The 23,405-nt window shown below is 48.9% G+C and overlaps 1 protein-coding gene across 3 annotated transcripts in view; it reads left to right on the top strand.

Annotated features, from left to right (window-relative positions):
* ANKHD1 (ankyrin repeat and KH domain containing 1) overlaps positions 1–23,405 on the top strand; it is a 1,723,611-nt gene that overhangs the window by 162,328 nt on the left and 1,537,878 nt on the right. For all 3 annotated transcript variants that reach the window (XM_069652665.1, XM_069652666.1, XM_069652664.1), the window contains exon 4: positions 13,607–13,754. In XM_069652665.1, the coding sequence (XP_069508766.1) occupies positions 13,607–13,754 (148 nt within the window). The remainder of the gene's footprint in view (positions 1–13,606; positions 13,755–23,405) is intronic.

Below are 23,405 nucleotides of genomic sequence, written 5' to 3'. Positions count from 1 at the left end.
GGTTGACTGGGAGTTTCCACTCGTATACGTGTTTCTGCTAGTCCCAGTTATTTCTCATGTGATCGTAGGTTGAGAACGTTCGGGAAATCCATGATCCTAATTGCCCCGGATTGAGCCATGAGGACATGGTACCCGGACTTTCTGGATATGTCCATCTGCCATCCAATACATTTTTCCACAAAGAGAGGACCTTCTCTCGCGAGAGGGTCGGGTTCTCCATCCAGAGGTCAAGGCACTCAGGATTGTGACCTCCCGGATGATGTAATGGACATTTTGCTTTTGGCCAGAAGGCCAGCATCCGTCTTTTTACTGCTGCCGTTTGAACAAATTCTGCAGCTGGCGCAGGGATAAGAATGTGGATCCTTTTCTATGCAAAACACTGGAGGTGGTACCTTTTCTGTTGTATTTGGCCAATCTGGGGATCCAGGTTGGAACCATTCAAGGATATTTGCCAGCGCTTTTCATCTTCAAGCACTCGTCTGAGGAAACGTCCTATTTTAAAATGCCTTTTGGTGATAACATTTCTAAAGGGACTCACTAACATGTTCCCTCCATCTCCTTTTCAGGTTCCTGTTTAGGACCTTAATCTTGTTTTGAAGTTTCTCATGTCTTCACTATTTGAATCACTCCATTCATGTTCCTTAATGCTACTAACATTCAAAACCATCTTGTTAGCATTATAAGCCTGTAGGGTGTGAGTTGCAGGCACTATCTTCTAAACCATATTTTGCGGTCTTATTGCCTACTTTTTTACCCTTCACCTCATCCTGGCAAAGAGGAACGGTTACACAGACTGGACCCAAGAAGGGCTTGGATTGTCTTCATTTCAAGGATGTCAAAGTTTTGTCTAGATGACCAACTGTTTATAGGATACACTAGTCATAGCCTGGACAGGCTGTAACTAAAACCTTGGCCAGATGGATTATTTGAGCTATTACTGAATGTTATATACTGGCCGGGAGAGATCCTTCAGAAGGCTTGAGCCCATTCTGCTAGCAGCCATGGCTGCTGCTTCCACTCTGCAAAGAGGTATTCCAATCAAAAATACTTGTGTGACGCAGCCACTTGGTCTACCGTTTATACTTTTACAAGCATTACTGCCTTGATTCCACCTTAAGTCAGGATGGAAGCTTTGGGAAAGCAGTCCTTCATTCGGTTCATAACGTCCCTTGATAAAATTCTTACTGCCTCCGCCAAAACTAATACTGATTTGGGAGTCTATCATAGATGAGGAATATGTGGGGAGGACACAATCAATTCGAAGAGTTACTTACCCCTGGTAACTTTCTTTTGACTGGACATTCCTCCCCCGTATTGCTCTTCGTCCCTCAAAGTCTACCTACCCTGCAATAGAATTTCCATGTTATTGTAGTTTACGCTCCTTCAGAGTCTAGTATGGTCTAAACCACGTCAATGCTGGTAGTTCTACTGTAAGAAAGACACAAAAAAACAGAACTAAAGCCAACGGGTGCTGCGTGTTCCATGTATTGCTTCGATGACGTCATCCTCGAGATGGAGGCCTTTGAGGGACATCGAGTTAACCGCAATGACGCACAGTGCCCTCCGCCCAAAAACCTTCTGAGAAGCAGCTGAGCTGGATATTGGAGATATCGTAAATGAGGAATACGTGGGAGGAACATAGTCGAAAGAATGTTACCTGGGGGGTGCTTTCAGGAAATCTGCCACCCCTTGTAGATGGCCTTTTGCTCTTAATCATTTGTTGCAGGGGCCTAGAGGACGCCATTCTTCTGGCCTTCTACTTGGAGTGTGCTATGGAAGACTCTCTGCAACCTTTTGGGCCCATTCTAACTCTTGTATTCAAGCTATCAAGATTTGCTGGGACAAAGGATGCTTTCCTGATATGGGGCTCTCCCTTATACTGAATGTCTACTGGAATTCAAACATTGTTGGTTAGCAGGCCTTCATAAATTTCAAAGGGACGCTTGGATAAGTGGCATGAGGCCTGCAATTAGATAGCTTTCTGATTTGTGGTGACATTCTGATCAGTTTCTATTATGCATAGGGGGATGCCACGGCCTCCAGAAATAGAGGGGGAAGGCCTGGTTATCCCTTATGCAGACACAAACAAAATGGAAATGTGTGGGGTGCCATTCCTGCCAAACGCACAAGGTCTCTGGGTAACTAGATTGCGCTTTTAGATTTTATTTTCTTATCTGAAGCTATTTTTCAAAAGTGTACTGTTTTTATGTGATATACCACTGTAAGTGATCACTTTATCTAGCACATGGAATGGGCTATTTTGGTGCTGCAGCCCACAGAAGTGCATACCGCGAGACACCTGGTAAGGGTGCCTTCTTGTTCTAGGAGTATGCATTATTTATTCTGAAGTGACACTATTTTTGATGTTGCGCCCTGGTTGGGGGTGCGGGTTTAATATATTTGTTCCTTTTTAATATTGATGTGTTGGATCAGGAACACTATCTTCTGCTATCATTGTAACACGCTGTATGTGACCTACTGCACATATGTGCTTGGGGAAACGCCAGCCCAGCAGGTGTGCCTTGAGCACGTCAAAGGCAAGCTCGTCTGGGCCCGTCTGGAGCGTCTTTGCCCCTGTTGAGCTTATGCAGCAAAAGATGGTCTTGTCCCCAGCAGCCACTGTTTGCTTTAAATTGGAATCCTGTTGTAGATGTGCAACTTACTCCTTCCTTAAAATTAGTCTATCGAACGCATGTTCTTTGGTAGTTCATGCTGCCTACTTCCTGGATGTTTTAGCACAGTTTCTTCTGGATTTAATGCGCCTTTCTGAGACTTGGCGGACTGCGTCTGGTGCTGCCAGAGGATTTTAAAATTATCCATCTGGATACATTGTCTACCCATCCTGGTTTTGGGGTGGCAATTTATTTTTTTACTCGTTTGCAATTAGCTCGGACCCCTTTAGTGCATGATATGGAAGCCTTGCTAATTTGTCTCACAGTATCGGCTACTTAGTCTTGCCATTTTCTTATTGTGTTTTATCGGCCTCCTGGCTCTAATGTAGGGGTTTTAAACCCATTTCTTGACCGGATTGCTGAACTTGAGGTTAAATATACATTTCTGATACTTGTTAAGCTGCTTAGATTCACATGCTGTGCATATAGTCCGACGTCTGGTGGTAACCGCAGAGTAATGCATCTTGTCTTTCTAGGGTCGAAAGGGGACATTGACATGGGTGTGCCTGTAACACTATCCCTAACGTGACGTGTAGTGTACCCAAAATCCCTCATGCGTCGACGTCCCTCAGATTGTTTTTTTTCCGCCCAGCTAGCTGGTCACCTTATGCGGAGCTCGTCCAAAAAATTGCAATATTGTTAAATTTCTCGACCTTTCTGTACAACTGCCGAAGAATGCTGAGGAGTGAACATTGACGGTCGGGGCTCTGAACGGCGCTGCGTACCATGTGGCCGGGCCTTCTGGCCGGCCTAGACATTGGGGAGAGTGGGGCCTAGGGGTTTTATATTCTTTCAAGAATGTCTTTCCTTTTCCCTTCTCTCTGTTCCTTTGGTTGTCGTCACTTTTGCGATCCTGAGCTATGTACAGGACACCATTTAGATTTTGTCCTTCCTGTAAGGCAAAATTCCTGTGGAAAGACCAGCAACACCAGTGCAATAAGTGTCTTCCCCTCTATCACAACAAAGCGTGCTGTGAGGCCTGTAAACTTCTAAGGCCTAAGACTTTGAAGGAGCATGGATTAAAGCGGTGGGCGATCTACGCGATGTCGCGTACCGAGAGTAACTCCCCTGCCACCATAGCCGCCAGGTGTTACTAGGATACAAGTGACGACCAAGGCTCCACTTTGGACGCCATTTACCTTACGCAGAAGTGTCCCCGGCCCCGATAGGTGCGACGAGAGTCTCGCTATAGGGAATATACATCCCGGCGACAAGGACGCACACAATCCCCACACAAAACACAACCCCCGGTTCGGCTTTAACAGTTCAGTTGAAGCGCTCCAAGGTGCCAATGGGTACGTTGGCCAGTTCGGCTGTACCCGCCATATCCCGTGATCGGCAGCCCTCCCCGCAACCACATCAGCGGCATGCGTCCGGGCAGTCCAAGAGTAAGGGCGCCAGCACCAAAAGCCATGCGGCCGTTGAAACACCTCAGTGCGTGGACGCCGCACAAGATTCCGGTTCCGTCGAAATCCACTCCACTCCGCTACCACCTACAGTCCGTACACCTCCCTGTGACGCAGAGCATTAGAGATAGTATCGCAAAGATCGGTTTGGCAGTGAAACACAAAACAGGCGAAAGACCCATTGAAGGACACGTCGAAAGGCCAGGAAGGACGCAACGATTACTCTTAGAGCCCTGTATCCTTCAGGCTCTAGTTGACAAATATCGACGTTCTAAGGAAGATCATCCAGAAGAGCCCTTTCCTCCTCTAAGCCTCTCTGGTTCCTCATCCTCGACCAGAGCGAAATTTGAGGGGTGCATGGACACTAGAAAAGTTTGTTGAATTTTCTGAAAAGTTTGCTCCAAAGAGGCCTCATGGGGAGAGCCCTTATACGGCTGTGGCCAAATTTCAAAGGACTTTTGATCCACATCATGAAGACATGTTGGACATCACTGATGATGAATTCCATGTTGATACAGATGTACATCCAGTTCATAATCGACCTTGGGCGTCCCCTACCCCTACTCTGGAACCAGACGCCTTGTGTATGGACTACCCTCTCTCCCCACCAGTCCGTCAGGCTTCACCCGCTGGCGACCAGATGGCGTGTAACGCCATCTTAAGGAAGGCAGTGGAACACTTCCAAATTGCCACACAGGAGGCACTTGCAGATTCAGATTTTGTGGATCACATTCTCAAAGAAAAGCCTCCTTCCAGCCAGGCTATCCCATTGTTAATTTCTATAAAAAGGCGCCTTGCTCCTTCGCTGTTACGGCCCGCTCAGACCAGGGCCGTTAATCCATGAGTGGAAAAGCTGTTTCAACCTTTCCCCTACTGACCCCCTTTAATTTAGGGGGCATGCCATTCCAGATTCATTAGTGGTTACGACAACGAGGAAGAGGGCAGGTGTCCCTTCCTCCACGGGCGAGGCACTGCCTGATACAGATTGTAAACAGCTGTACGCACTGGGAAAAAGGGTTACTACTGCTGCAGCATACTCCACATGCATAGCCAACAATACTACACTGTTGGCTAGCAGGAGGGCCTTCAAGAGGTCCCTGAACCCGTGCATGCTTGCGATTGTATCTGAAGGCAAGCAGGTGAATCACAACATTCTAAAGAATACTTTGGATTCTGCTGAAACAGCGGGAAGGACTTTAGCCCAGGGCACCCTACTAACTAAAACAGCATGCCTGGTTGAAGAACTCCGGGTTCATGAAAGAAACCCGGGCATCCTTAACAAGCCAGTGGAGGAGGCCAACTTGTTAGCCAAGTCTGTTGACAAGGCACTGGAGACAACAAAAAAGGAACATGAGGCTTTGAAAACGTTGAACCAAATTACTCAGAGGCCTTTTCAGCAGAGGGGTGGAGGTTCACGCCGCTCCTTTCGTGGCCAGTCCTACTCTCGCTCTCCCCAAAAAACAGTACAATTCTGGAAACAATTGGGCCTCAGGTCAGGGATCTACCTCTACCTCCACCACCTAGGGGACAGAGCCGTGGAAAGGGAAGTGGGTGTAATTCCATCCCCAGTCTCTCCCCGGCCTCAAGTCAAAAATGACTTCCAGATGCGGGTCCCCTCCGGTCGGGGGACGGTTTAACATTCCTGCAAGCATGGCGGGGAGAGGGAGGATTACATCAGACCAGTGGGTGCTGAAGACCATCGCCCACGGGTACTGCATCGAGTTCAGCCGACAACCTCGATTCAGACCTCCTAGATTAAGACACCTAACGTGTCAACACCTCGGTATCCTGCAGGAAAAGGGCGCTATCAAAGTCGTCCCTCTTCTACAGGTAAACAAGGGTATTTATTCAGTGTACTTCTTTGTACCCAAAAAGGATCTCGCCCCGTGCTAGACTTGCACCCAGCGAACACATTTGTCAAATCTCAGAAGTTGTGTATGGTCACACTGCAAGAAGTAATTCCTCTGCTTACGCAGTGGAATTACATGGCAAGATTGGACATGAAAGATGCATACTTTCATATTTCAAAGTTGCCGGCACACAGAAAATACCTAAGCTTTGTGATAGAGGACAAACGCCATCAGTTCAAAGTATTTCCCTTCTGCATTGCTCAGCCCCAAGGGTATTTACAAAGGTACTGGCAGTTGCAGCAGCACATCTGCGCAGGCAAGCCATTCCAGTTTATCCCTATCTCGACAACTGGCTCATAACGGGGGACTCCTATGAAACATGCCTGTGAAATACTCAAGATGATGGACCTCTTATTCCGTCTAGGATTCTCCATAAACGAGAAGAAATTCAGCCTAGACCCCAGTTAAGTTGAGCAGTTTCTGGGAGCTTTAATTCGGACAGAAGACGGCCTCGTCTTCCCCTCCAACGAGAGGATTAAAAACATGCTGTTTCAGATCCCTCAGTATGTAGCCAGTCGAGAGGTTACGGTACCCAAGGCCATGCGACTGCTAGGTATGATGGCATCCTGCATGTACTTGGTGCCTCATGTTCATCTGCGCATGCGTCCCCTGCAAGAGTGGCTCAGCAGCCAGTGGTGTCAGTCCAGCAGACAATGGGAAGATCTAGTAGTTGTCTCGACAGCCCTCGTTCTCTCTCTGCAGTGGTGGTCGAGGGAGAACCTCTTTAAGGGGAAAGCCTTCTCCCACAGTAGAAGCCACTCTCATGACACTCATCTCTCACGGGCTGGGGGGAGGACTAGGGGGGTGGTGGTCACCTGCTTCAGCAGACAGTGCACATGATTTGGTCACCAGAGGTAGCATCCAGCCATAGAAATATGTTGGAGCGCTTAGCTGTATTCCAAGCACTTAAAGCCTTTCAAACAGTCGCTGGGGAAGACTGTCCTGATCCTCAGACAGCACCACAGCCATGTACTACCTGAATAAGCAAGGGGGCACTAACTCTCCAGGGCTATCCAAACTGTCCCTGAACATTTGGAAATGGGCTCTCAGACACAAGATGTTCTTGTTGTTCTAACATGTTCCAGGGGAGCTCAATCTTCTGGCGGACAAACTCAGCAGAGACTTCCTGCTGCCCATGGAGTACGAATGACTACTACACGAAGACATTGTCTCCAATGTTTTCACAGAATTGGGCTTCCAGAGATTGACCTGTTGCAACTCTGGGGACCGCACAATGCCAAGATTTCGCCTCCAGGTACCCACAGAACCGAACCAAGTGGAACAGTCTCTGGATAACATGTTAAGGAAGACTTGTTTGCGCTCCCCTCCCACTCCCCCGCACTGACTCCCCTACTCAACAAGATCGTTCACAAGATGAACCAGTATAACCAGTCACTATGTTCTTGGTGGCCCTGATGTGGGCCCGCCAATCCTGGTTCTCGCATCTGATTGAAATCGCTCAATTTCCACCAATGAAACTGCCTTGCCATTACAACATGTTATCTCAGGACAAGGGGGTAAACACTTCATCCATGCCCACAAACTCTGAACTTAGCGGTCTGGCTCCTGAAGTCCTAGAGTTTGGGCACTTCAACTTCTTTAGAGGTGCTCGGACATACTTGGGGGAGTCTAGAAAACCTAATACCCGGTATTGCTACTCCAGTAAATGGAAGCGGTTTGTTATCTGGTGTTATTCCAAGAGCATCAATCCCATTGACTGCTCACCTACACATACTGTGTTGTACCTGACCCATTTACTAGACTCGGGCCTGGTTTTTAATTCACCGAAGGTTCACTTGGCTGCACACTCAGCCTACACTACGTCACAACAAGAAGTGTCATGGTGGAAAATACCAGTTATTAAGGCTTTCATGGAAGGGGTTAAAAGGATTCCCCCACCCCCAATGCTAACCCAGCTCCCGGATGGGGCCTAAATGTGGTACCGACTAGTCTCGTTTTGAGCCTATGCATAAAGTAAGTCTCAAAGCTCTTACCTACAAGACCGCCTTCCTAGTGGCAATCACTTGAATAAGAAGTGTCCGTGAACTACAGACCCTCTTGTTACAGTTCAGAGATAAAGTGGTTCTGCGCACTCGCCCTCGATTTGCACCCACTTATTTCCAGGTTCCATGTGAACTAGTGGATAGAACTGCCAACTTTCTACCAGAACCCCACTAAAGTGGCAGAAAGAAGCCTACACACACTAGATGTGCACAGGGCAGTCATGTACTACCTGGAAAAGACTAAACCACTAAGAGACAAACCAGCTGTTCGTGTCAGTGGCGGCTGGTAGAGAAGGGGACTCTGTCTCTAAATCAGCAATCTGAAGGTGGATTGTCATTTGCATCCCACTCTGTTTCACTCTTGCTAAGAGAACTGCCCTTCAAGCCTAGAGCACACTACTCAAGGCACTGGGGCTTCCAAAGCATTCATTGCAAATGTTCCCCTCAAATAGATTTGCAAAGCGGCGACCTGGAGTTCTGTACACACCTTTGCAAAACACTATTGCCTAGATGCTCCTTCTAGGGCTGATTCTCAGGTGCGACCATCAGAACTAGGACTTCTTTTCACTACTGTTCCTTCTCACAACCCACCTCCAACTCCTATTGCTCGCTGGTCTATGCGAAGCATGTGATTCTAAGCAGATTAACAAGCATCAGAAGACATGCATTACTTACCGTAGTGGTAATCTGCGGTTACCACTAGATGTTGGAGGTTGGAGTATATGCACAGCATGTGAATCTAAACGGATACAATCATCAGAAATGCTATTACGGTAAGTAATGCATGTCATTTGACTATTTTAGATGATTTTAATATTAGATTTAATCACCCCTGTCCTGTTACTCATTTTTTGAGGCACTATCCGACCTTGGTCTTAATCAGTCCATTTAATGAGCCCCCTCATGGTCTGTGTAACACCCTCGATTTGGTTCTGTCAGTTTTCTATTTCTACTTCCCTGCTGTACCGGTGGTCTGTTCCGACCAGTTTTTAGTTCATTTCTTGCTTAAACTTCCTCTTCCTCTGTTAAAGGTCCCACCTGTCATTTTCTTGCGGCAGAATTGATGGTGTGCCGAGTGGAACATATTGGTGGCTACTTTTAATGCTCAGTGTAAAGGTAATATTTCACTTGATTTTTCTTATTTAACCAAATCTCTTAGGGAAGCGGTCGATGTTGTGGCCTCTCTTCAATCTATCCAGCGGCAGAGATTTCCCTGAAAGCATTGGATTTCAGATGAAAATAAATCTGCCTGTCTCAAGTTGAGACAGGCAGAGCGCAATTGGCGTCATTCTTATGGACCAGTGGAAAGTGTTTTGTCACCAACTCATTAAAGGCTATCACACAGCCATCGAAAAAGCCAAGCGGGCTTACTTTACTCATAAAATCGAGAATGCGCTTAATCAGCCGAAGGAACTTTTCTCTTTAATTTGTTCTTTATCTTCAACCGCCAATCTTACTCCTACAGTTCTGCCTTCACAGGCGCCCTGTGATTCATTAGCTCTGTACTTTGTTACTAAAACTGTCATTTTACGTTCTAATATTGAATTGGCTCACGGTTCTGCTGTGTACTGCTACTCTGACAGTAACTATGGATTTCCTGCACACTTGGTTCAATTTCCCTATATTTCCCTGTATTTTCTGAGGAGATGGTGGGACAGAGACTGTTGCACCTGAAATCTGCAGCTCCTTCTGATCCAGTTACTCTGGATGTGCTTAAAGATATCTTGCCGTGCATTGTCTGGGAGATATCGCAAGCAGTAAATTCGTCCAGTCAATCTGAACATATCCCACTGGAGTGCAAACAAGCCGTGGCCATACCTCTTTTGAAAAAAGTCACTGGATCCTTAAGTCCCTGCTAACTTTCATCCTATCTTGCTCTTGCCTTTTTAAATGAAGCTGCTTGAAGCTTTGGTTTATCTGCTTCTCTCCTTTTCTTGAGTCGTCTGGGCTCCTGGACCCCTTCCAGTCGGGTTTTCATCCAGGGCGCGGTACGGAGAGTGTTTTGGTATCTGTTGACGGCGGTGGAGTGGGTGCCTTGATATCGTTGGATCTGTGGGTACTGAAGGAATGGATCCCGGGAACCCCACAGAAGATTTGGGCCGCACAAGATAAGGTAGTGGCAACCCCCTCAGACACCTACTCTGGAAAGGGAAACCAAACCATACAGACATCCTGATCTCCAGATTAGTGAGGTGATGAAAGCAACGCTAGATGTGGGATAAAGCCACAAAAGAAACCTTAACGAAAGACCCGTCCCCCTTCATGCCAATGTTCAGCAATCCGGAATTCCCCCTGGGTATGGAAAAAGGGGCGTTTGATAAATGGGAAGAAGCCGGTGTGAAAAGATTGACATATACCAGGCCCATGAAATTAGATCCTTCGAAAACTGTGGCACAGATAGACCTGGAGACTAAGGACAGATTTAAATATGAGCAACTGCGCCACTGGCTGCAATACCCACATATCATACAGGTAGAGACTAGAGAACTGACCCCATTTGAAACATCTCATGACAGACAAGGGTACAAAAATTTGTCTCAGACACAAGTTCCTGATTACTCCATCAGAAGAGGGCAAATGACAATATATGAGGAGGTGGGAAAAACCCCTCAGGGGAAGCATGCTCCAAGGAACACTGGGAACATGTATGGGGGTTTGGGGGACTAGGGAAATGTGGAATGATTTTGGTGCAATGGCATTACACCCCGGAAAGACTCCAACATGTATAGTACAACCTCAAATAAGTGTTGGAGGAAGTGCAGAGGGGTGCTGGAGGCAGATCTGGTGGGACTGCTATGCTATACAATGATTCTGGGGAGAGGTCAAAACACAAATACAAGAGATGTTCCCGGGAGCGAGAGGACTGGGGGAGGAGGTGATGCTGTGCGGGCTCTGGGATACCCGGGAGAAGTGAATGATCAAAACACAAACGGAACTTCATGGGTCTGTTAATAGTGGCATGGGCTACAGTAGCCTAAAAATGGAAACTGAGAACCCCACCTACAATTTATGAATGGCTACAAAGAGTGTGGTCGTTTGTTGCAATGGAGCGGATCACGTACAATGTCCAGGGGGAGCACCAAAGATTCTGGACAGACTGGGGCAATTTGTTTTGTTTAAATGGAGGGAATAAGCCCATAAGCCAAGAGAAGAGAGAATTTCAGTCTCTCCTTCTGGACAAGGGGCAGGGGGGTGGGCGGACCTGCGAGTTAAGGGGAGGGGAGTAAAAGTTGTCTTCACTTCCACAATTTTTTTCTGTATACTGTCAAAACTCAATAAAAACGTGTTTAACAAAAATTTTTTAAAATAAAGTAAGAAAATCCTGTAAAAATACAAGAATTCAAAAGCGGTTTCCCAGTACTGATATTTTGAAGGACTGATCAGTTCCCCCTAATAAATGGGCAAAAGGCAAGAGTTCAAGACTCGGTCATTACAAGATCAAAAGCAAATCAAAACGAGTGGAGTTACATAGAAAACTATGGAGGGAAAGTTGCAAAACGAAAATGTTTTCTAATACTTTTGAAAAGTTCAGTCTTTGTCTTAAGAATTTCATGGGTTTATGCGAGACCTGGGAGAAAAATGCGTCTTAATAGGTACTTAACACTGCTTTCACTATGATGGGGTTACGTTTCAAACAGTTCTCCCTTAGGAATTGATACTTGCAAGTTCCATAGGTCTTCTACAATTGGAGGATGAAGTGAGGTGATTTCTCCTTTTGCCCCACAGGTGCAGCAGAAGGGACAGCCAGCCAGAGGGAACTCGTAGGGGACCCCCAAGACGAGGTTCAACCCAGAGTTTGAGAATCAGGCCAGGTAGAGTTGGTTGTAGAGGGAGCACATAGCCTACTCCACAAAAGTCTACAGTGGTGGAGGAGAGGATGACTCTGAACCCCCCCCCCCTTCCCTCGGACCCATGGGTCCCTCTTATGTGTGACCAAGTACAGCATCATGGCCCCAGACCCCTAGAAAAGTACTCGGAGCACTGGATCCTAAAAAATTGGTCCTGTAATGGCAGGGGAGTTTGGGGGTTGTGTTTGTCTGGCTAGCTGTAGATGGAGACTTTGCATGTAATGGGCTCAACCCCACAACCCAGCACAGATCCAGATGACTGTTGGAGCAACGAACAGGACACCTAAGAGCAGAAGGGACAGCAAGCATTAACATCCACAAAAAATGGCAACTGGAGCATGGAAAATCCAGACCAAGGTTCCAGGTCAGCTTGGAGGCGCAGGAAGGGGCAGCCAGCTATCTGAAAACATTTCAAGTCTAGGGCAATGCCTGGAGTCAATCCAGCATACCCCAGATAAAGGCGGCGGTGGAGAAGCAGCAAGCCACCCATGAAGACTACCCTCCTTAATTCATGTGGTCCACAAGTAATTGAAAGAGGCAGTACTGCACACCAGCAAGGTGTCCCATGAAGGAATGGCCATCAGCCATCAAGGAGGACCGGGTGCTGAAGAGTAGTGCAGAATAAGTTTTCACCAGCAGAGGGAGGGGCATGTAGCAAGGACAAAGGGGCTAGGCTTAAGCCAGTACGGCCGCTTCAGGGTCCTCTGCAGCATTCCGACTTCAGCAGAAGTCTTCCAGGAGTTCAGGTAAAGAATGAGGAATTCAAAGGACCTCCCATTGATAATATATTCACTCAAGAGCTGGCCTACAACAGACTAATGATCCCATCCCTGGCTGTCCCACAAAGGTTTTTACAGCCAGACAATCTCCCAAACAAACCCAGCAAATGCAATGGCCCACCCACACAGGTTTTAAATTGTATAGTTGACTTTGAATCAAAACCATAGGTGCTTTTTGTGGGTTTAGGATGAGCCTGTCAGCAAAATGACTATTTCGGCCCTGCCCCATGGTCCACATAGGCACAGTGATGTCTAATCAAAATAGCAGGGTGCAGGACTCAAACATGCATTACTGCCCCAATGGCTACAATGTATGTGTATTGGGTTACTAATGCAACGAATTTGGCTACAACTATGGTGCAGTCGAAACACACAGCTGCCATGAGCCAACACCACACAGAATCACCCTGGGAAAAATGAGCAGTTTATAAAACACCCCTGTCCTGGTAGGCATATGGGCTTCTAATTGCAACACTCCAGAAATAATGGCAGAGACTTGGGGGCTCCAGTAGAACTCTTTCTGACCATGAAAGAAAAGTTGAGAAACTAAGGGAGCCATCAAAATGTTCGACTTCAATATCTTGGAACCCAGAACCCCAAAAATGAAACTCTGCCTTAACCGTAACCCTGCTTTTCACCCTAACCCTGCCATTAGGAGTCTAACCAGTCCTCAATCCAGTCTTGCAGTTGCCTAAGAGATTGCTTACACACCACTTCTTTGATTGTTGTGCAACTATGTGACCCAAGTAAAACTGAAATGGCTGCCTGGACAGTTTTCTTACGTTGACCCTGCACAAAGTCTCCAGGGAAAATTGTAATTCTAGCAGTTAACTATTACCCATGTTGTCCCAGCATTTTTGTTTTTGTTTTTACACATTTATAGGCTGTTTTTTTAACAATTCTTCCCTGAAAGTAATAACTGTACCTTGAAAGTTGTTTCTGTGCATTTGCAGGTTTTTTTATCTGATGTTATCTACTTATTTCTCAGTCGAAGTTTGGCAGAAGCTTGCTCAGATGGAGATGTAAATGCTGTTCGTAAACTCTTAGACGAAGGAAGAAGTGTGAATGAGCATACCGAAGAGGGAGAAAGTCTTCTTTGCCTGGCCTGTTCAGCTGGGTACTACGAATTGGCACAGGCAAGTTTTGAATTCATTTTTTAAACAAACCAAGTCTTAACAAGTCACTAAAGAATAAATGGAGGCACATTTTGAGCCATTTAATTTTTGCTATTAGCAGATGGCAAAATTTCCGTAAAACAATACTTTGTTTATTAGAACGCGCCAATGCAAAGGTCTCAGTGTGCATCCCAATGTCAGAAAATTGATTTCTACTGAAGGCGATGAGTGGAGCCTTTTCCCACCCATTCATTCTTATGGGCTCTGTCTTTTGGCACTCTATTCTTTGTAAATCTACCTGTACTATGGAGCCTGTCTGCTCCATAGCTCTTAAAGACATCTGTTTTTTTACTACTGCCGGACACAACTCCTTATGGGCACTGTTGCTGGGGAGCCCAAGGTTCTTCCTTTAAGGTTCTTTTTTTCTAGCCTTAAGTAAATCTCCCAAAACTGTATAGTGTCAGAGATTGGTACACACCACCTTCAGTGAAGTGCCAAAGGGTTACTTGATATCCCCTTTCTCTCTGCTCCTGTGACTTTTTTAGTCACAAAGACAATCGCCTAGTTATGACTGGTGGCAGTGGACATGTTCTACCATCTATTGTGTATTTTTTATACTGCAGGTTATGTCCATAGACTTGGTAGTGCACAATATGGGCACCCAAGTACCAACTTGGGGCCTACCTCTTTTTTTCACCAGCATGGTTGTTCTTTGTTGGCCCTTCTACCTTTCGGGCGCTGGGGAGGGAGGGGGGTTCTGTGTGTGTGTTTAGCTTCTGGCAGGAACCAGTAGGTATCCCCGCAGGTATCCCGCCTATGCTCCAGAGTGTCTGGTCAGGCAGGAAAGGGGGGGGAGGGAGGCGTCTTCCACTCCACCACCCGAACCCACTGTCCTTTGCCTAACGCCCCTTTCTGTTAAATGCTGAGAGCGATTGCAGAGGAGTGTTTGCTGGAACTGTATAAAAGGTGATGCTTCTGGAGTGTAAAGCAAGTCGACCACAGGAAACTGTAGCAACCGAAGAAGACTACCACAGACGCCTGCAGACCCTTTGCAAGACCGTGAAGTGACCACTGCTGTCCTGACAATTTTATATGCAACAGAGGAGCTCAGAAGAGGACTCCTTCCCTTTGGCTGGTGGGAACAGCCAGTCCCAAGACGAATTGAGCCATCTCCCGAGGGCTTGCGAGTTTCCACAGCTGCTGAACCCAAATACCAGGAGACCTACCCATTTTGAGTTTATCGCTGTGGACAGGCTGAATCCGTCCAAATCTCTGCTGAGCCCATAAGGACACTCCAGAAAACAGATCTAATTCGCCCAGACCCCCCCCCCCCCAGCCCCCCTCACCAGAGTGTGGGACTGTAGGACGCAAAGAAGATTGACCGGGCGATCAGTGTCCCTTGTTGGTGCTGCTGAAAACCACAGTGAACCAAGAAGTTGCTGAAAGTCATGCTACAGGTCCTCCCCCGAGACTGCTGCTGGAAGACACCGTCCAGTGTCCTGCCTTTCGTCACCAGACCAAGGAATCCAGAGGTCGGGTCCAGAGCTGCCACCTCGCGGAGAAGCCAACATCAACACTCTTCAAACTCAAGGTACTTTGGGGGGGGGGAAAGGTATTGCTTACCCGATTTCAAGAAGTCACTCCAGAGCGTTGGAGTGCACATAGGTGTCCAGGGCAACCTCCTCTTACCTCTGACTCAAACTGCTGCTTGTGTCCCATTCTCGAGTCTGTTTTTAGGTCTCCTTTGTTAGTTGTTAATTTACTGTTGCAATAACTTTAGACACTGGAAGAAATCCACAGGAACTCTTCATTATTCACGGTTTGTCAAGACTTCAAGCCCTCTCAACTGCTTTTGGCTAGGGTTGTGTTTTTGGACTTAAAAGACTTGCCAGGTGATGAAACCATCTCTAGCTCCTTGAACTAGGCTCATGTTGCACTAGCCACTTATTTTCCTCCCTTTAAGTGACTTTCTATGTGTTTGCAGAGTAAATGCATTACAGTATAACCTGTTGAAAAATGCACGAGTGTGCAATTACCGATAATACCATAACCATGTCTTTTCCCTTTTTGTAACGTTGCTACAAATGTAACCGCGAACAAACACAAAGGTGTTGTACCGTTACCGAAAGTGATCCTGGTGTAAATGTATATTTGTATTTGTTTATATAACGCTTTACACCAAAGCGCTGCACAATTTAACAACTTAGTACATGAAACGTAACAAATAACGATAGAAGCAAATTACAATATTAATCGGTCAACAAAACAGTAAGAAGATCAATTAACTGGTTGGAATAGGGAGAGTAGTGGAGTAGGACTGTGGGAGGGAGAGGAGTATGGAGGAGAAGGAGAGGGGAAAAGGTGAGAGTGGGGAGGTAGGGGAGGGGTGGAAGATATTCAAGGGGAAAGATAAGGAGGGAAGGGAAAGGGTTTCAAGGAGGAGAAAGGAGGAGAGATTTAAGGGAGGTGTGGAATGAGGAGAAGGTAGGGGTAGAGTGGATTGCGAGGGGTAGGGAGTTCCAGTGCAGGGGAGCTAGGAGTTGGAAGGAGCGGAAACGGGAGGGGGCACAAGGGGACAGGGGTACAGTGAGAAGGAAATGGTTAGCTGAACGAAGGAAATGGCAAGGGGAGTAGAAAGAGAGTAGGGAGGAGAGATGAGGGGGGGAACAAGACCCCCCTTCTCTCTATAAATATAATAATAATCTGTAATAAATATATATCTTATCTGAATAAATGTGCAAGTGCCTCTTTGTTGTGCCCGTCTAAGATTCAGAGAACTTACCTACAGCTCACATCTTCCTCTTAAGATTAGCCTGACAGCCCTGCCAAACTACCAAAGTCCTGAGCTAGTACAGACTGATACTAAGAGTTGGGTGAACTACAAACCACTGGGATAGCTTACTAAAGTCTTGCTACCAGCAACTCCCCTAACATGCGCCTGCCTTCTTTGTCTCTCCAATGTCTCACTCTGTCTTGCCTCCACCCTTAGTTGCCACTCCCTCCTCTGCCCCACCACTCCCTTCACTCCCCATCTTAATCACACATGCTACTCGCATTTTCATTGCAGTATCACTTGCACTCACTACCCAATACCTCACCCTCTCCAAGAATCTCCTCCGCAGTTCACTTCACTGTTGCTCATCCTACCGATCTCTTATATTGCCACGTCCCCTTCTGACCTCACCTGCACAACCCACAATTTCCTACTTGCAGGTATTTATTTTCTTATCTGCCATTTCTGATAGGTCACCTGGCCAATATGATTTGTTTTTTCTGGGTCTGATCAGAATTACTGAAACCGTTTAGAGTTAGTTAAGCCCTACCTGTTTTCGTGGCACTGAGTACTGTACTGCAACAATTGTGGCACACGATGCAAATTGTCAGTTTGTGTTAGCGGATCATGTATTGGTGCCCCTCAAGGGAAGTTCATTTTGCTTGTTTTTAGTAGGTTTCGTGGCCATGCACCGTGAGGCTGGGTTTCGGTGTGAAGCTTGTGTACCAGCCACGTAGGAGCTCTAACTCCTCTTTCGGTTGTTCGCCCTTGTAGCAGATGTACTGTGCGCACTGCATAGCTATTCAAGAAACTGTGCAGGAATTCCAGTCCCCTTTCCGCTGGATCTTTTCCCTCAGCTGGTGTCTGGGTTGCATGGAGACTTCTTTCCTACGTGGGTGGTCTCCTCGCTTAACCATGTTTTCCCTCCTTATTTCTGCAAAAGGGAGAACTAATATGGCCAGCACTTTTGATTGGAAGGGGGAGGTGGTGCAAATCAGTAATGCTAAACTGGCACTTGAGGGAGGGGACAAACAATGTGTCCCTCATAACTACCATTGTCCCCATCTGGGGCAGGACTTGCTCTGTATTCTTCCCTGATAGATCTCCCACCCCATGCCCAGTCGGGCTACTGACCTTATCCTGTTAATACTGGCCACCAAAAAACTTTGTTTTAAATCCTCTAATCTTCTGAGTGAAGGCACATGTAGGGCAAATCCTTGTTCCTACACTCAGTTTCTGAATTTTTGGAAGGTGGGTGGGTTGGATTACCTGCTTGAGGTTTTCTCGCTGATAGTCTTTTTAGGCCCTCTTCTGAACTGGCTGGATGCAGTGGTCTGGGCATAGCTCTGGTTTGGGGTTTTGGCTGCTGGGTGTCCTTCCTGAGTAGCCTTTGTCCAGCTACCTGGCCTATTATTCTGATGGAGCCTGGCCTTCCAGCCTAAAACTCCTCTGGGCTGTTTTGCCACCAGGCTTTTCCGCTTTGGTTTTGTAAGCTGCTGCAGCCTTGATGGGTCTTGGGACCGCAACACCCCACTATGTCTAGTTCTTGGGCCATCCTGGTTTGCAAATCTTATTGTCCTATCGCAGGGGCCATTTTTGCTGCTGTGATTTCCATGCTTGCCTTCTGATCCGCTGTGGAGGTTCCTCAGTCAACCTGAAGTCCTCTCAGTAACTGATTGGACTTCTGGATGATGGGCACCTCTCCTGTGAAGGGCGGTTATTGTTCTTTTGAGTCATCTGGGTCATAGCTGGCTCAGGGTTCAAGTCTTTGGTTCTGGCGTCCCTGTTGTCTGTGGTAATCTGGTTATGCAGCTTCCCTTCAACCAAATATCTTCAATGGCTACCTTTTTAGGGAGTTGAATCCTGCTTGCTACTTCTGGATTTGTGTTCTCGGATCATTTAATGGATCTCTTCTTCTGGGTCTCCACTGGCTATTCATCATAGCCACAGTTCAGCCTACCAACTTTGTCCCGTTTCCGTTGGGGCATTTTCATTAACTTTAGAACTCCTACAAGTGACATTGAAAAGTACACGCCTGGTCTTTAGCATTTTTTTTCTAGAGTCCTTGCAGTTCTTCACCAAGCCCTGGATTTTTAGCGACTCTTCTGTCTTATTAGTGTTTTTTAATTTGTGTATTATTACAACCATGTTTAAGGATAAACATTGTTTCCCCATGGTGCTACAGTTAACCTCCTTCATGTGCAGTATGCCCTTCTGCCCTTGGGACTGTCAAACTAAAATATATCCTGGACTTTGGTAGCGCTCCTGGCTGTGCTGGACACCGTTCCCCTGTGCACTACTTTGAAATGCCATAATTGTATTGTGTGCATATGAATACACTTTTTCTCCAGCATGGGGTCTGGCATGGATTCACATGCTCATGAATATTCCCTGTCGTCAAGCCGGGAATCCTCGGTAAAGAAAAAATCATTATCAGTTTTGTTTCTGATCTGTCTTTCTTAGTAGCAACCAATCACTGATCTCTGGGTCATACTGCCCCAGCCAATGATTGCCCTCTACCCAAGCCCCTCCCCTGGCAGCCATCCTCAGATTTTTACCGCACGTTCAAGTGTTGGGATTCCTCGTGTTTAGCTCTTGAGCTTTTACTGCGTTTTTGCGCTTTTTCAGGAGATTTTTCTCATTCTTTCGGTTAATTGAACCTCAAGCTCCACCGTTTCTACTTCCGATAACGGGGACCCGTTTCAGAATTCTTCTATGCCCCTCAAGGGTGAAGTTTTCGTTGAGTTATGCTTCTTGGAGGATTCCTGAAGATCTGTGGCCTACCTCAACGGACATGGCTCAGGACAAGGGAAGCTGTTCAGGAGCTGCCCAGGATGCGGATTGCAAAATGTTTTCAAGGAGGACGAGCATTCGAGATGTCTCTACTGCCTTCATGAGGACAAGACACACGTGGAGAAGGACTGTGCGTTCTGCAAGAACCTGTCGGAACGGACCAAGCAAGATCGTCAATCCCGCCTCGCCGCCTGGCTGGAGAAGGGCACAACAGGTGAGAAGGCGAAGGAAAAGTCTGAGCGGTCTTCTAAGTCCTGTGAGGGCACCCCGGCGATGATGGCCCAACAGAAGGCCAAGCACTGCGAGTCCGCGGACACCGGGAGCGCCGAAAGGTCGGGCTCCTCGGATGCCAGGCAGGGCGTGACTTCCCCAGGACGATCAACCACGAGCCAGCGCTCTGGTTCGGGGAAGAGTAAGTCCGAGAATCCGGGTAAGCTTCTGGAGAGGCCCTGGTCGATCTCAAAGGGAGCCGAGGGGGAGCGAGGCAATGACCCCCCCCCCCCCCCCCCCCCCCCCCCCCAAAGCGAAGGCCCAGGACGCACCTGATGTGATCGAAGATAGCCACAATGGCGGCGACGAGGGCCCAGTGGAGCAGCCATCCGGTCCGTCGCAGCCATTATCAGAGCCCCAGGATAGCTCGGCGGCCATTTTGTTGGCGATACAATCCTTATGTACTGAGATAAGGACGAGGTTACCACGGACCCCGACGGAGGATCCAGAACCAGGCCCGTCGGGAAGACCTCCGAACAAGCGGAGGAGAGTCCACCCCGCTCCACCCTTTGTGCCTGCGAGGCCTGTGGACCCCTCACCCCCCTCGCCGGACCCTAGAGAGGATACGGCGACGGATACAGCGACGGGGACAGACAATGACGGCGGCGATGACGCAACGGACATCCCGTCATCACCTCCCCCCCAACCCCCCACCCCCCACCCCCCCCCAGCTTCTCCACCTGACGAAATTGGCTCTTCACGCCATGATAACCAGGGCATCCAAGCTCTTCCAGCTCTGTCCTGAGGAACAGAAAAAGGAAGGGTTTCTTTACCAACGACGAGAGGCCAAGAGAAACAGTCCTCGCTGTGCCGTTGCTCGACGACCTCTGGGTCGAGGGGCTGGCTATCCTCAAGAACCCTTCCACGACACCCGCCAAGAGGGACAGGTACGAGAAGAAGTACCGGACCGGGTCCCCGATGCCGCCCCCTTGTGCCTCAGGGCCCAGCCCACGCCGGACTCTGTCGTCTCGGCAGCGGCCAAGAAGAAAGCAGCGGGTGCGGCGGCTTCAACTTCCACTTCCCCGCCGGACAGCGAGGGCAAGAAGTTGGATTCCATGGGACGACGAGTCATCATCGGCAGTGACGACGATTAAGGTGGCCAATGCCTTAGCGATTGTGGCCCGTTAAGGCAGGGAGCTATGGTTCAAGATAGCTCCTCTGATAGACTTCCTACCGGATGACAAGAGGGCGGAGGCCCTAAGATTCTGCAGGAAGGAGAGGTGGCGTCAGATCGCGCCACAACGGTGGCAACGGACATTGCCGATACCGGATTTCGTCAACTGGGCAACGGGGTTTGCCTCAGACGACGAGGATGGCTCAAGGCGACGGACTTACGCCAGGACGTCCAGACCAGAGTTTTGGACATGCAGTTCGACGGCAACAACCTGTTTGGAAAGATGGTGGTTGAGTCCCTCCAGGCCATCAAGACAGACACGGAAACAGCCCGAGCCCTAGGAGTCCTTCAGCAACGGCGGACCTTTTGGAGCTCTGGAGGCAGACAGGGAGCCTCCAAGGGATCCAGCGGTGGCTCTTCTACTTACCGCCAGGCGGCCCGCTCCTCGTCCCAGGAGGCCTACAGAGGCCGCGGCAAGCAAGGAGGGTCTCGCCGCCGTCGGCAAGGAGGCCAAGGCGGCAAGGCCTCTTCCAAGCAGGACTGAACCGGCCGTTGTGTCGGGCCCCCACCGAAGCACCCCGGTGGGAGGCCGGCTGACGAAGTGCGTCAGCATGTGGGAGTCCAACTCCGACCGTTGGGTGCTGGACACCCTGGCCCGTGGACACTAGCTGGAATTTCAAAAGAAGTGTCCTCGCATTCCTTCCGTGGCCAGGAAGGAGAATCGTGTCCCTCAACTGGTGTTGGAGGTAAGGGCGATGCTCAGGAAGGGGGCCATCTAGCTCGTCCCCAAGAGGCTCAGGAGTATACTCAAGATACTTCCTTGTCCGAAAGAAGACAGGCGGTTGGCGCCCCATCCTGGACCTGCGTCGGTTGAACAGGTACATCAAGGCACAGAAATTCAGGATGGTCACCCTTCAGCACGTTCTGGGACAGCTGGAGGAGGGCGACTTCCTATCGGCGCGACCTGGAGGATGCTTACTTCCACATCCCCATTCTAAAAGGTCACAGAGTTCCTCAGATTCGTAGTCCAGGGGTGTCACTACCAATTCAGAGCCCTGCCGTTCGGATTAAAGTGCCTCACACCGGTGGCTGCGCCTGCAAGGAATCCATGTCTACCCCTACCTGGACGACTGGCTAATCTGTGCAAGGTCAAGGGAACTCGCCGTCGAACACACAGCGAGGACCGTCCGCCTGCTCACGGAGCTGGGATTCGCCATCAACTACCCCAAATCGCATCTGGTCCCATCGCAGGTGGCACTGTTTCTGGGAGCGAAGCTCGATACAGTGAGGCGATTGGCACCTCCGTCGGAAGAAAGGACGAAGGCCATTTTGGGCAAGGTGCAGCGCCTGTTAGCCATGGAGGTGGCCAGAGTGGGGTCCATCAAGTCACTCCTCGGGATGATGTCCTCGTGCATCTACCTTGTGCCCCTTTGCAGACTTCGGATGCGTCCGTTACAAGAGTTCCTCGACGCGCACTGGATTCAAGCGGCGGGCTGCTTCGAGGACAGATCCCGCTCGACGTGGAGTTCCGTCGGGCGATTCTATGGTGGGGTGCCTGTGCGCACCTCTCGGCAGGCATGGACTTTCAGGCCCCAGCGTATCGGGAGACGGTAACGACAGACGCCTCCCTGGAGGGATGGGGGGCCCACACCGGAGATCTCCACGCAAGAGGCCTCTGGCTCCCAGAGGAGAGGTCTCTTCACATCAACATCCTGGAGCTACGAGCCGTGTTCTGGGCGCTCAAATCGTTCCTTCCGTCCCTCAAGGACAAAGTGGTGAGGATCTTCACCGACAACACCACCACGATGTTCTACATCCGGAAGCAGAGAGGCACCAGATCCCCAGCCCTATCCAAGGAGGCCCAGGATCTGTGGCACTGGGTCGTCGCCCAGGGGATGTTTCTGGTTCCATTCCACCTGGCATGAATAAAAAACACCATTGCCGACTCACTCAGCAGGGAGCTGCGGTCGTGCCACGAGTGGGAACTATGCCAGGACCAGGTGGATCGGCTCTTTACGATGTGGCAAACCCCAGATCGACCTGTTCGTGACGACAACAAACTCCAAGTGCCAGAGGTTTGCCAGCAGGTTCGCCAAGCCGAGGAGCATGGGCGATGCTTTCTCGTTCCCTTGGGACGGCCTGTTACTGTACGCGTTCCCCATACCCCCCCCCCCCAAACCCCCCGGTTGCCATTGCAGCTCCGTCTCATCAACCGGCTCAAGAAGTCCAGGTGCAGGATGATCCTCGTCGCACCGGCGTGGCTGAGACAGATCTGGTTCCCGGACCTTCTGGACTTGTCAGCGTCCCCACCTATCAAGCTGGCGACAGAGGCGGGTCTTCTCTCCAGAGAAGGAGGCGCCATTCTCCATCACGACCCGGTGTCGCTGAACTTGCAGGCTTGGCTCCTGCAGCACTAGAGTTTGGAGGATACGATATCCCGGCTGACTGCAGAGAGGTTCTTGCAAAAGCCAGGGCGTCCTCAACTCTTAAATGTTGTGGACATAAGTGGAAGAGGTTCTCTGTCTGGTGCCGTGCACAGACGATTAACCCTCTGCGGATTACGGCCCCTCAAGTATTGCCGTACCTACTGTCGCTGGCCAAAGTTGGACTGGCTCACGCCTCCATCAAAATACATCTGGCTGCCATTTCCCGATGCACCAGAACTACAGGACGGGCGTCCTTTGTGTCTCATCGCCTGGTGAAGGAATTTATGAAGGGACTA

This window comes from Ambystoma mexicanum, chromosome 3p (assembly GCF_040938575.1).
Source record: "Ambystoma mexicanum isolate Mex_15411 chromosome 3p, UKY_AmexF1_1, whole genome shotgun sequence".
NCBI classification, from domain to species: domain Eukaryota; kingdom Metazoa; phylum Chordata; class Amphibia; order Caudata; family Ambystomatidae; genus Ambystoma; species Ambystoma mexicanum.
Note: the sequence above shows the minus strand (reverse complement) of the source record. Positions and strands in the feature narration are given on the sequence as shown.